This window comes from Rana temporaria, chromosome 3, assembly GCF_905171775.1.
Source record: "Rana temporaria chromosome 3, aRanTem1.1, whole genome shotgun sequence".
Taxonomy (NCBI): Eukaryota; Metazoa; Chordata; class Amphibia; order Anura; family Ranidae; genus Rana; species Rana temporaria.
Genome location: NC_053491.1, coordinates 458,503,119 through 458,517,979, shown reverse-complemented (window position 1 = coordinate 458,517,979; position 14,861 = coordinate 458,503,119). Strand labels below are relative to the sequence as shown.

Here is a 14,861-nt window from a genome sequence, read left to right as displayed (position 1 = left end):
ATGGCACTAATTGGCACTGCAAGGAAGATGGCACTAGCAGAAGGCACTTATTGGCACTGGCAGGTTGCACTGGATGGCACTGAAAGATGGTACTAGCAGGTGGCACTGATTGGCAGATGGCACTGGTTGGCACTGGCAGATGGCACTGGCAGGTGGCACTGGCAGGTGGCAATAGTTAGCACTGGTTGGCATTGGCAGGTGGCACTTATAGCTTTAGTTGGCACTGGTAGGTGGCACTGGATCGCACTGGCAGGTGGCACTGGATGGAAGGTGGCACTTACTGGATGGGTGGCACTGGTATTGGCACTGGCAGGTGGCATTGGCGGATGGCACTGATGGAAGGTGGCACTGGATGGTGGCACTGGTATTGGCACTGGCAGGTGGCATTGGCGGATGGCACTGGATGGAAGGTGGCACTAATTGGCACTGGATGGTGGCACTGGTATTGTTTCTGGCAGATGGCACTGGATGGCAAGTGGCACTAATTGGCACTGGTGCAAAAAAATGGTGTCACCCCCCCTCAGTACAGACCCCCTCTCACTCCAGTATAGACACCCCCCCCCTGCCCCCCGTAGTACAGACACCAGAGCGGTGTGTGTCCCACGAGCGCGGGCCCCTCCTCCTCTGTGGGCGTAAACAGAGGAGGGACGCCGCGCTGGGTGTACCAAGATGGCCGCGGCTCCGGAGCTAGGCCAAAGCCGCGGTCTTTCCTGATGCTGCGACCGCGGCGGCAATCCGTGTTTCCGCGGATTGCCGCCGCGGTCACAGCATCAGGAAAGGCCGCGGCTCCGGCCTAGCTCCGGAGCCGTGGCATCGCTAGCCGGAATTGTAAAATATCGGCCCGATTTGGATAAAAATCGGCCGATGCAGATTTCTCCAAAACGGCCAAATATCGGCCGATATATCGGTCATCCTCTAGTCTCGACTCCTCCCTGCATCAGATAACCCCCTCTGGAAAGCTCTCTCCCAAAGGGGGCTACCTTGGGGACGCGCTCCAGAGTCCAGCATTTGCGTCCATAGACACGAATTCCCGGACTTAGCCCCGCTCCCCGGCGCCCGCGTCATTGGATTTGAATGACAGCAGCGGGAGCCAATGGCTGCACTGCAATCAATCTATCCAATGAAGAGCCGAGAAGCCCGGGCAAAGATCCAGCTCGTTCTTGACGCAGGACTTTCGAGGGCTCAGGTAAGTAAAACGGGGGGCTTGGGGGCCGGTAATTATCAGATGTTTTTTCACCTTATTGCATCCTATGGAAGGTTTACAACCCCTGTTATTTACCCCATCACATAATGTAATATAGGATCAGCGGCCTCTAGTTTCTTGTGGTTCTGGGGTAGCGCTCTAGCTGTGGGTACTTAGGCCCAGATTCTCGTAGATGGGCGTAAAACTCGACGGGCGTAACGTATCTCATTTACGTTACGCCGCCGCAAGTTTTACAGGCAAGTGCTTTATTCACAAAGCACTTGCGTGTAAAGTTGCGGTGGCGTAGAGTAAATCACCCGGGTCAAGCCCACCTAATTCAAATTAGGCAGGTAGGGGGCGTGTAGTATTTAAATTAAGCGCGTTCCCGCGCTGAACGTACTGCGCATGCGCCGTCCGAAAAATATCCCAGGGTGCATTGCTCCAAATGACGTCGCAAGGACGTCATTGGTTTCGACGTGAACGTAAATGGCGTCCAGCCCCATTCACGGACGACTTACGCAAACGACGTAAATTTATAAATTTCGACGCAGGAACGACGGCCATACTTAACATTGGTTGCCCCTCATATAGCAGGGGCAACTTTACGCCGGAAAAACCTAACGTAAACGTCGTAAATTCACTGCGTCGGCCGCGCGTACGTTTGGGAATTCGCGTATCTAGCTAATTTGTATACTCGACGGGGAAAACGATGGAGGCGACACCTAGCGGGAAAAAAAAATTGCATTTAAGATCCGACGGTGTAAGAGCCTTACGCCTGTCGGATCTAATGGATATCTATGCGTAACTGATTCTAAGAATCAGTCGCATAGATACGAAGGCCCAGATTAGGACTTACGACGGCGTACATGGCGTTGCGCCGTCGTAAGCCCTTTGAGAATCTGGGCCTTAGCCTACTGTTGGTGAGGCTCAATACTCATTTCCCAAAAAGGTTTAATCCTTTGGGACAGATCAAATTTCTTTGATCCTCCCTGGGTATAATATGGTGTCATTCTCAGACACTGAGTCAAGCAATCAGGGCTGGCGCAAGGATGTTTGACACCCTAGGCGAAAACCCTATTTTGCCCCTGACTCCATCCCCTTTTCCCTGCCCATGTATACCCCACCTTTTTAATGAAGCGCTCATCAAATGCAGCCTCACCAGTGCCCATCAAATGCAGCCTCACCAGTGCCCATCAAATGCAGCCTCACCAGCACCCATCAAATGCAGCCTCACCAGCCAGGGCCGGCCTTTGGGGAGTGCGAGCTGTGCGGCCGCACAGGGCGCCATGGGCAACAGGGGCACCGTGCGGCCATCCAGAGGCGTACTAAAGGGGGGGGCGAGCCGCCCCCGGGTAGCACACACTGGGGGGGTGTCAGACTGGCACCCCCTCCGCGATTGTATTACACCCCCGGGGGCAGCGCCGCGAGTTTAGGCAGCGGCACACTGGCACAGGCAGGGAGAGGCGAGCTAGCTACAGTGGCTAAGGGAGATGGGGTGTGCGAGGGGGGGTGCAGGGTGACACCGCTGCACCTACCATCCCCTCCTCTTGCGGCCACTGTGATCTGAGGTACTGAAGGGGGGGCTGCACTGAATGGGGGGGCTACACTGAACAAGGGGGGGCTGCACTAAACGAGGGGGGTGACACTGAACGGGGGGGCAACACTGAACAGGGGGGGGCGACACTGAACGGGGGAGGTGACACTGAAGGGGGTGCTACACTGAAGGGGGGTCTGCATTGAAGGGGTGGATACACTGAAGGGGGGTCTGCACTGAACGGGGGGTCTGCATTGTAGGGGTGTATACACTGAAGGGGGGTCTGCACTGAACGGGGGGTCTGCATTGTAGGGGTGTATACACTGAAGGGGGGTCTGCACTGAAGGGGGGTCTGTGTAACATGCAGGGGGTCCAAAGCTGCAGGGTTCTGTGTAATGTAAACACAGGATTAGCTTGCACAGGGCGCCTGAACGCCTAAGGCCGGCCCTGTCACCAGCACCCACCAAATGCAGCCTCACCAGTGCCCATCAAATGCAGCCTCACCAGCACCCATCAAATGCAGCCTCACCAGCACCCATCAAATGCAGCCTCACCAGCACCCATCAAATGCAGCCTCACCAGCGCCCATCAAGAGCAGCCTACCAGTGCCCATCAATGCAGACTCACCAGCTCCCATCAAATGCAGCCTCACCAGCACCCATCAAATGCAGCCTCACCAGCACCCATCAAATGCAGCCTCACCAGCACCCATCAAATGCAGCCTCACCAGCGCCCATCAAGAGCAGCCTACCAGTGCCCATCAATGCAGACTCACCAGCTCCCATCAAATGCAGCCTCACCAGCGCCCATCAAATGCAGCCTACCAGTGCCCATCAATGCATTCTCACCAGCTCCCATCAATACAACCTCATAAGTACCCATCAACAGTTTTAATGGATTCTGAATTTCATGCAAATTTTTCAATAAAAAAAATAAATAAAAAAAAGACAAAGACCTGAATGTTAAAATCAGTTTATTTCACATACTGTCATTATAATAAACGAATAAATAAAAAAATAATTCTATTATTTACACCTATTTGAACATCTCATGGAATCCATGGGGACATGAGCAAGTCACGGTTGATGACAACCCTTCATCTTGTCTCATATTTGTCCGATCATTTTTCTTTTTTTGTCTTTAGTGCACTTAAAGTAATAAAGGAGGTGAGAGAGGGACGAATCAACTGGGATAACCAAAGGAACCAGCCTTTGCAGTGGGAGGGGTCCTGCGGATGGCGGGAATTGGTGCTTTGTACGAGAACATTTTTCCGATGAGTCAACCTGCAGGGAAAAATATTTATATTTACAAAGCTGATAGAAATTTTACAAGTCAAAGTGAATTTGTTTTTAATGTGTTAAAATATATGCAAGAATCTAGGGAGACTTCTGTCTCTTCCTGTCCAATGACTGTGGTCACAAACACGGGAAGTATATGGAAGTTTTCCCAACGAGGACTAAAGTCTTCATTCATTCAGCTGCAGGAGTGCTTAAAGGGTCACTAAAGGAAACATTTTTTTTGCTGAAATTACTGTTTACAGGGTATAGAGACATAATAGTTAACTGATTCCTTTTAAAAATGATTACAAATAGATAAAAATCAATCATATAATGTGCCTGCAGTTTCTAGTTTCACTTTTAAACTGGTTTCATGTTCCTGTGAACTAGAGAGACACACAGAACAAAAACAAACAAATCCAGGGCAGTGTTTTGTTTTTAAAATGAATCTGATTGGTTCTGTTAAGTTTTAGACACACGGGGCCAGATTCAGATAGATGAGCGGATCTTTAGATCCGCGTAATCAATCTGTTTTTCGATTCGCCGGTCCAATTTTGTGAGGCTAGTGCATGATTCACCAATCACTTACCTTGAAAATTGCACCGTCGGATCGTAACTTCCCCCGGCGGAATTCGAATTCCGCGGCTGGGGGGAGTGTACAATTTAAATCAAGCGCGTTCCCGCGACGATTTAACTGCACATGCGTCGCCGGCAAAATTTGCCAGTGCGCATGCTCCAAATGACGTCGCTAGGACATCAATGTTTTCGGCGGCTACGTCAATTGCGGCCATCCGTATTCCCGATCGACTTACGCAATCGACGTAAAAATTTGAATCTCGGCTCGGGAACGATGGCCATACTTAACATTAGCTACCCCTCATATAGCAGGGGTAACTATCCGCCGGAAAAAGCCGAACGCAAACGACGTAAAAAAAAAGCGACAGGCGGGCGTTCGGTCTTAAATCGGCGGTTCTCCTCATTTGCATATCCGACGTGTAAAAAACTGCGACGACACCTAGCGGCCGGCGGTAGATTGCAGCCTAAGATCCGACTGGTGTAAGTCACTTACACCAGTCGGATCTAAGGGAGATCTATGCGGAACTGATTCTTATGAATCAGTCGCATAGATCCGACCGTGGGATCTCACAGATCCGACGGCGTATCAGAAGATCCGCCGTCGTATCCCCTTGATGAATCTGCCCCACAGTAATGACAGCTTAGACCACCGTGAGAAAGCTCCCAGTACTGTGGTTATAAGGAGCCAGACAAGCAGGAAGTGTGGAGATCACAGCAGAATTACAGCTACTTCATAGCAAAAACGAACAATAAGGACATGAAACCAGTACTGCAGTAAGGTAAAGGAAGCTATTTAGCTAAAAAAAATAATTCCTTTAGTGATCCTTTAAGGCACCTTAAAATGGCATGCTAGAGTGACATCTCACGTAATGTTATTGCAGGATATTTTAGCATCCTTTAAACACACGCAATTGCAGGTTGTTGAGTCAGGACCCAAGACAGCAATACAATCCAGGGTTCTGTGAAACCCTGGGCTTCTTAAGAAGCAGTGGAGCAACTTCAGTCCCCATAATTTTGCCCCTCCGCCATTACCGATGCCACCTTCTTCCAGCTCGTGCACAGATGTGCCGAAGGGCTCTGCATGCGCATACAACCAAAGACCTGGGACATCTATGACTGCTCCGTCTTTGTGCATGTGCGTGAAAAACTCTGTGGGGAAGATTCACATACAGCCGCGTAAAATTGTGCGGCCGTAACGTATCTGATTTACGTTACGCCTCCGCAACTTACACAGGCAAGTGCTGTATTCTCAAAGCACTTGCTCCGTAAGTTGCGGCGACGTAGCGTAAATCGGCCGGCGTAAGCCCGCCTAATTCAATTGTGGAAGGGGGGGGCGTGTTTTATGTTAAACTACTGTGACCCGACGTGATTGACGTTTTTGCGGAACGGCGCATGCGCCGTCCGTGGAATTTCCCAGTGTGCATTGCTCCAAAGTACGCCGCAAGGACGTCATTGGTTTCGACGTGAACGTAAATGACGTCCAGCCCCATTCACGGACGACTTGCGCAAACGACGTAACTTTTTCAAATTTCGACGTGGGAACGACGGCCATACTTAATATTGGTTGTGCCTCATATAGCAGGGGCAACTATACGCCGGGAAAAGCCTAATGTAAACGTCATAAACTTAAACGTCATAACTTTACTGCGTCGGACACGCGTACGTGGCCGACGCAGGTATGCTTTCCCACTTCCGGGAGTCCGGCCGCGGCCATGACGTGGCAGTGACGTCACTGCAGGGCTCCCTCCTCCTCCTTCCCTGGCCGCTGGGCAAAAAGGAGAGAGGAGCGGGGCCTCGCGCATGAGCAGGAGGGTTCCCGGCGTGAAAAATGTGCTTCTGGTAGCCATAGACACACTCCTAAACCTTGTGGACAGCCTTCCCAGAAGAGTTGAAGCTGTTATAGCAGCAATGGGTGGGCCAACTCAATGTTGAACTCTACAGACTAAGACTGGGATGTCATTAAAGTTCATTTGCGTGTAAAGGCTCCGTTAATCCCCGCTGAGCCGGCGGATGACAGCCCTGTTTTTTCTCCGCTCTCCCCTATGGGGGGATCGGATGAACACGGACCATCTGTCCGTGTTCACCCGATCCGATCTGCCAGACGGATGGAAAAGTCGTTTTTTTCCTCCGTCACACTTTGGCAGATCGGAGCGGGTTGGATGTCAGCGGGCATGTCACCGCTGACATCCGCGGCTCCATAGAGGAGCACGGAGCGCCAGTTTAGGTCTGCAAAAAAAACTGTCAGGTGGACCTCAACGGGCCGCCCGTATGAAAGAGCCCTTACTGCTCCTCATATGTCACTGTAACTGGGAGAGCTAGCCCCTGAAACCAGAAAACTCCATCTTATTCTATAATCTTATAATTTTAAAGGGCAGACATTCGGGAGGGATGTTGATTGCCCTGTCTTACAAAATGGGGGTTGCAGTACTTTTTAAATATGAAATACTGTATATCCATTACAATTGGACACAGCAAGCAAACTTTGTAGAATATTAACCCAAAGTAAATACTAACCGAAAATACCCAGAGGTCCCTCAATTAATTCTTGTCCCGGCAGGTTCCGCAGCAACAGCCGAACAGACCATTCAACATCTGGATCACACAGAGGACGAAGGAAATCGCAGAGGCGGACAACACGATGGAGAACAGGACAACGTTGAAGAGCGCTACATCCTTGGGATACTCGCAGGTGTTCCACAGGTCTTGGTTGAACAGGTAACTTTCATTACTGTAAAAGAGAAGGGGGAAAAAATGTTTATTTATCATACATGCCAATTCTGTCCTAGTGTAAACTACAAACTATAGTGTGCAATGATTGCAATAAGGCTTGACTAGAAAGGCTCCCCCTTGTGGCCAGATGTGTTACCACACACTATTATCATTTTCCATATCTGCAGTAGATATAGGGGTGTGTGTATAGTAATGGACATGGTTTAGCTGTTTGTAAAGGCCCCATCTCTTTTTTATTTTATTTAGGAGACCCGAAACAAGACTGGGCTACAGTCTAAGACAAGGGTCTCCAAACGTTTTAGTACAAGGGCCATATTGTATATTTTATGTATGCAGGCTGAAAAATCTTTTTTTTTTTAAATGAACAGATCAAATTTAAATGAATTGATATGTTTTACTTGAAATGTGTTTTGTAATTAGCATGATATGATATTAGCATGATATGGTTTAGAACAGTGGTCTCCAAACTGCGTACGGCCCTTTGCTTGCTTTTATCTGACCCTTAAGGCACTATTTTCATCCACTGATGCCAACGATGGGGCATAATTCCCCCCCATTGACACCAATGAAGGGGCAGAATTCCTCTCAATGACACCAAGGATGGAGCACAAGTCCTCACAATGACACAAAGTTGGGGTGCTATTCTTCCCAATGACACCAACAACGGGGCCCAATGACACCAATGATGGAGCACAAATCCTCCCAATGACACCAATGATGGAGCACAAATCCTCCCACTGACACCAATGATGGAGCACAAATCCTCCCAATGACTGGGCGAGAAAGGGTCTCGTCACAGTCTTGTACACACGACCGAACATGTCTGCTGAAACTGGTCCGCAGACCAGTTTCCGCGGACATGTCCGACCGTGTGTAGAGCCTAGCGGACAGTTTTCCGGCCTAGCGGACAGGTTTCCAGCGGACAAAAGTTTCTTAGCATGCTAAGAAACTTGTCCGCTGGAAAAATGTCCGTCGGACATGTCCGATGGTTAGTACGACTCATCGGACATGTCCGCTGGTTATGACGTATAACCAGCGGCCCGGAATCCCGCGCAATTCGACGCATGCGTGGAAGCCATGAACTTCCGTGTTAGAGAACATTGTGTCTTCTACGTCACCGCGTTCTCTGTCCGCTGGGATTTTGGTCTGATGGTGTGTACACACATCAGACCAAAAGCTCCCAGCAGACATGTCCGATGAAAACAGTCCGCGGACCGTTTTCATCGGACATGTCTGCTCGTGTGTACAGGGCCTTAGAGCCCCCATAAAAGCCCCCCATAAATTGGAGTCCTCATCACATCAGAGTACTCTCTTACATAAAAGTACCCATCAGAGCCCCCCATACATCAGGGTCCCTATCAAAGTTCCCCTTATATCGGAGTACCTCCTCTCCTTTATTTTGGCTTTCCAAAATAACAAATTGAATAGGGTTAGAATAAAAAAGGTTTAGTACAGTAAAACACTTTTGATAGTTAAATACAGTGGAACCTCGGATTATGAGCATAATCCGTTGCTTGTAATCCCAAGCACTCATATCAAAGCGAGTTTCCCCATTAAAGTCAATGGAAATGAAAATAATTAGTTTTTCCGCATTTACTTCAATGGCATGCAATACCGCATGCGGCCAAAGGCGGGGGCGCCGGAGAGCCTCGGAAATGGCCAAAAAGGCCCAAGGACACCTCGGCGGACCTCAGCGAACCTCGGAAAGACTTTGTTCCCGAGATTTGCTGAGGTCAGCCGAGCTGTCCTCTGGGCTTTCCGTGCATTTCCGAACGGCGCCGTTTGGCTCCGCTTGTCTCCAGCACCCCCCCCCCACCTGAGGCCAAACGCGGTACTGCACACTGCTTTGGCCTGAATCGTGCTCATTTTGTGAGACAACACTCGAAAACTGAGTTATGATTTTGAAAAATACGGTTCGAAACATATATTGCGAAACGCTCGTTAACCACGTTACTCGCAGTCCGAGGTTCCACTGTAAATAAAAACAATACAAATATTTTATTTAAACAATGAAATAAATAGGCCAAAAAGAGGGACAACTGAGGAAGAAAGAGGGATTTGGTTCCAAAAGAGGAACAGTTCCTCTGAACCTGGGACAGTTGGAAGGCATGCTATAAGGAGTACTAAACAAAAGGGCACCTGAATGCATGCTGCCCGATCTACTGAGAGTCTGGTGACTCTTTTGGATACTCATTGTGCTGGATTTGCTCTCAAATGTCCAAAAGTTGTCAGATTGAGAAGAATAAAGAACAATCTGTAGAATATGCATTGTCCTTCCCAATCATACTGACCAATGACATGGCCCAAAGGTGGCTTCCAGTGAATGGGGTCCCAGCCATGCGCTATCCTCTGTGATTTTACGGCTCTCCAGTTACCTACACACCTAAAACTAAATGACTTTACCGCCTTCCTATACCCAAGCAGCACCACCAACTACTGATACATGCCAGAACTCTGTGGGCTGCCTTCTCTGCCCCAAACCCACAGAAATATAAAACAACTATAAATCTCCTTTATGCAGGAATGCTTTAAAATGTTTCCTACCCCATTTGGTGGAAGTACATTCTGTAGGACAAAGACAAGGAGGAAAGTAGCAAATAGGGCGACCCACAAGTCTTACCTGAATTGTGCAAGCTCTGTATTAAATGGGCGCCCCCACATTAAAAGGCCGTTGGGGTAGGTGGCATTCTTCAGTGTAAACTCACAAACAGGTCCTTTCACCATGCCCACAATCGCCACTGCAAAACCATATGCAGAGCCAACAACTCCTATAGCGGCAAAGATGATTGATAGAAACATCTGTGGGAGGGAAAACAAAAACGTATTAGGTTAGGCACATTCGACCGCAGATTCGATAGACACAGATCGCTATTGTCACCGTCATGTTGAATCTTCTATCTATATCGAACTGTTGTCGCAACAAAACGAAAAGCATTTTTTATGTCGGATCTTTCGGATTTCGGATTCTGCATGTTCGTTATGGTTTGTTAAAACGAATGCGAAAATCCCAGAAATTCGGATGAAAATGCACTCGGACGAAAACGAATGCACATGTCTAATAATTAGCCGAGACATGCAAATCATTATTGTGCGCCCCAGTAGTCAACTAACTGTGCATATATACATTTCCAAAAGTATAATGATATCCCCCCAAATGAGTACGTTGGAGGTACTGTTAATACTACCAAATAGGAAGACATTTTAAACAATTGTGTTCTTCCAACCTTGTAGTAACAGTTTGGTGAAGGCCTTCTTTTGTTCCACCATGACTGTGCCCCTGTGTACAGAGCCAGCTCCATAAAGACATGATTGAATGAATTTGATCTGAAGGAACTCCAGTGGCCTTCACACAGCCCTAACCTTAAACCTACTGAACAACTTTAGAAATTGCAACATGGTTTATGAGCCAGGTCTTCTCAGTACCTGACCTCACTAATGTTCTTTTGGATTAATGGTCACAAATCCGCACAGAGACACTTCTGTGGAAAGTCTTTCTAGAAGAGTGGAGGCTGTTACTGCCACAAAATGGAGGCAACTGATGTTTTTGGAATGGGACATCCAACAAGCTTATGTAAGTATGATGGTTGGGCATCCACAAAATGTTGGCCATATAGTTTATATCTATATAACCTACAGTCAAGATCTTACCCCACATCGGTTATTGCAACATCCTTTTTCTCTTCCTGTCGCCTGTATGTGGATGGCTGGAATCAATACCTATGAGACAAAAGGTAAAAGAATTTCAGGGTGGCTCTACGTAAAACTGATATTTTATTTATGGATACATGTCAGGCAGGTAAATCACTTGGACCTCTCAGGAGGTCCATTCGTGAGATCTTTACACCAGAATCCCAAGGCTATCCACCTGTGAAAGACATTATCACAGGTCACATCCTCTTACTTGTGGTCTACACAAGCAAGTTTGAGTAGCTCAGTTGCACTGCTAAAACCTCAAGAGATCAATCTCTTCCTTTGTACCACATTGTTTTTAATTGTTTTAATAGGAAATTGACAGTAGCATTAGTAAGCGATCAATCTCCCAAGATGGCAAAACACCACAATGGATCTCCCACGACTACACAACGCTGTGAACGATCTTTCACTGTTGCACGATACCTCTAGTTAATCGTGTAGCAGAAGCTATTATCAATTAGTCTCCTGTCTCCTTATCCATAGACTTCAAGCAGGGGGTTAATTGCTCAACCCTTGCTTGTTTAGGAAATTCTTGGACAATTTTATCCATTAGAGTATAAAATGTGAGTTTAATCTCTGGAGACCAATCTCCTATCAAATGACCAATGAACACTCGTAGTAGCAAAAATAATTTTTCAGTCTCTGAGACTAACCGCTCAGTATGTTCTTATGCGCAATGACCCATGCCATGAGAACGTTTATGAAAGTTGCAGCGGAAAATCAGGAATGCAAATCTGTATGTATTCCTAGTTCTTAGACCCCAAATTGGTCAAGGAGTTACTAAGGTTACTTAATTTAAAACCAGTTGGAAGCCCAGCTTATCAGCAGCCATGACAACTAAAAAATCAGCTTCTGGTGGTCTAATCCTTTAAATATTTGTTAGTTATGAGCACTTCTGGTGTCATCTGTTGCAATAGGTTGCTGATTGAGACATTCTCCCATCAACTAACACACGGTCGCACAAATGTTGTATGACGGCACTATAAAAGGGAAGTTCAATACCAAGTGTGCCACCCTTTGGGCTCCTTCTGCTAATCTCCTATTAATAGAAGTTTGATGAGAGACGATTGACTCTTATATGTCATCTGCTGCTGTTCCCGATCTCTCGGAGTCCTGGACCAGATTGTGCTCCCTATTATATGGACTCCTCAGGCTACCAATTTTGCCTGTCAAATAATTGATATGTGCCCTGGGGTACAAAGGCTTTGCCAATCTCAACAGTTTATCCAGCGTTGCCTTCTTTTTTATTTTGTTATGACCCCTATTAAATGTAAAAAAAAAAATCACAAATACTTGCCTATGTGGTTTACTTCAAAAAGGATAGTTTGTTTGTGAGTAGGTAGGTACATTTCAAAAATACAATGTCAAATTAACAAGGGACACCAACACCAACCTCCTTGAGGTTAAAAAATACAAGTTAATAATGATGTTGTGGTAACTTGACACACAATTTTTTTTTTTTTTATGGAGATCACTAGAAAAAAAAAAGATCTTGATAAAAAAAGAAAAACAAAAAAGGATCAATGTAAAAATAAATTCTAAACATTATTATGGTGATCTGGCTAAAAAAAATTAAATATTATTCAGATCACAAGAAACAATAAAGAAATCAGTTTGTCGGAACTCTGTGTGAATATCAGCAGCAAAACAACTTCATTATTCTAGCATTATAAACAAGAAGAGAATGTGCTGCATTAAAAGATTTAAAAATTTGCAGCGTGACGAATGTGCTATCTCCATTTCGAACGCTAGTTTTACCAGACCGAGAGCTCCCGTGTCGTACTTGATTCAGAGCATGCGTGGAACTTTGTGCTTCGGAATTGTCTACACACACTCAGAATTTACGAGATTTTGTTATCGGAAAATTTGAGAACCAGCTCTCAAATTTTTGTTGTCGGAAAATCCGACAGCAAATGTCGGATGGAGCCTACACACAGTCGGAATATCCGACCAAAAGCTCCCATCGAACATTTGTTGTCAGAAATTCCAAACGTGTGTACACAGCATTAAAATATTTGTTAGTTAGCACAGATTATAATGTAGAATAATACCATTACCAGTATTTCACTTCCAATGATTTTGCCCGTGTGTAGAAACTCTGGTGTCATCTGTTCTGATGGATTGCTAATTGGGTAATTCTCCCATCCCCTAACCCAAACCCCTCTGGTGGTCTAACCCTTTAAATATTTGTTATTTATGAGCACATATTATAAATTAGAATAATATCATTACCAGTTTTCCACTTCCAATGATCTCGCCCAAGTATAGAACTTCTGGTGTCATCTGTTCTGATAGACTGCTAATGGGATCATTCTCCCATCCCCAAACCCCAACGCTTCTGGTGGTCTAAGCCTTTAAAAATTTGCTAGTTATCAGCATAGATTATACATTCGAATAATACTATTACCAGAATTCTACTTCTAATAACACCGCCCAGTGAGAAGACTTCTGGTGTCATCTGTTGCGATGGGTTGTTGATTGGGTCATTCTCCCATCTCGTAACCCCAACCCCTCTGGTGGTCTAACCCTTAAAATATTTGTTAGTTAACAGTGCAGATTATAATGTAGAATAATACCATTGCCAGTATTCCACTTCCAATAATTCCACCCATGTATAGAACTTCTGGTATCATCTGTTCTGATTGGTTGCTAATGGAATCATTCTCCCATCCCAGAACCCCAACGCTTCTGGTGGTCTAAGCCTTTAAAAATGTGCTCCCGTCTCTTAACTTGCTTCCGGGCATGCGCGGGTATAAAACGTCGTTTTTGCCCACACACGATAATTTTTTTACAACACGAAAAACAACATTTTGAAAAACGACATGAAAAAATGCAGCATGTTCGAAAAAAAATTTTGTCGTTTTTCAGAAGCCGAAAAACGATTAAATGACGTTTTAAAAAATGTCGTTTTTTTTAATGCCGAAAAACGACCGTGTATACGCGGCATAAGCCTTTAAAAATGTGCTAGTTATCAGCATGGATTATGCTATAGAATATTACTATTACCAGTATTCCACTTCTAATGACACCGCCCAGGTATAAGACTTCGGGTGTCATCTGTTCTGATGATATCACTCTCCAATCCCCGAACCCCAACGCTTCTGGTGGTCTAAGCCTAAAATGTGCTAGTTATCAGCATAGATTATACTGTAGAATAGTAGCCCAGGGTATAGGACTTCGGGTGCCATCTGGGTTGCTGATTGAGTCACGCTCCCATCCCCTAACCCCAACCCCTCTGACGGTCTAAACCTTAAAATATTTTTTAGTTATTAGCATAGATTATAATGTAGAATAATAATATTACCAGTATTCCACTTCCAATGATTCCGCCCATGAATAGAACTTCTGGTGTCATCTGATCCTTTGGGTTGCTAATAGGTTGAGTCTCCCATCCTGGGAAGAATTGGATTACGTTGGCAACGAGGGAGATGACAACTAAGGGGTATAGAGCGTACCCAATGAATTTGGCACATTTTCCGGTACACATGGTGAGCGATGGACGATGAGAGCAGATGGAGCAGGAAGAAGTAGTGCAGGAGCTTGCTGGTACTGTGAGGAGTAGACGGATCCTGGTCTTTTTTATATCCCCAGACCCAACCCATCAGATAACACTGACTCACACCACACTGGAATTTGGACTTGGTGAGTGACGCATTGTGACAGTGCTTTCCCGAGACTCGTACAGCGTCACACAATATAATGACATAATGCAAAATATTGACCTGTAAGATGACCAAACTCTGCACGAACCCAAGGTCATCTTAGAGCAAACACTAAAAAGTATAGGGAGGAGAGATGCCCATGTCATACTTTCTTCTTATTCTTTGTAATTTTCTCAAAGGAAAGTTTCCATCGCACTAATGCCGCG

At 46.2% G+C, this 14,861-nt stretch overlaps 1 protein-coding gene across 1 annotated transcript; it reads right to left on the bottom strand.

The window, feature by feature from the left end:
- Positions 1-3,675: 3,675 nt before the first annotated feature.
- On the bottom strand, positions 3,676-14,557 carry LOC120933494 (transmembrane 4 L6 family member 4-like). Its single transcript, XM_040346731.1, has 5 exons — positions 14,298-14,557; positions 10,949-11,017; positions 9,921-10,099; positions 7,085-7,298; positions 3,676-4,000 (listed from the first exon to the last, which is right to left on the bottom strand). The coding sequence occupies exons 1-4, from the start codon at positions 14,478-14,480 to the stop codon at positions 7,109-7,111; spliced, it is 621 nt and encodes a 206-aa protein (XP_040202665.1). The 5' UTR covers positions 14,481-14,557; the 3' UTR covers positions 3,676-4,000; positions 7,085-7,108.
- Between the last annotated feature and the right edge of the window lie 304 nt (positions 14,558-14,861).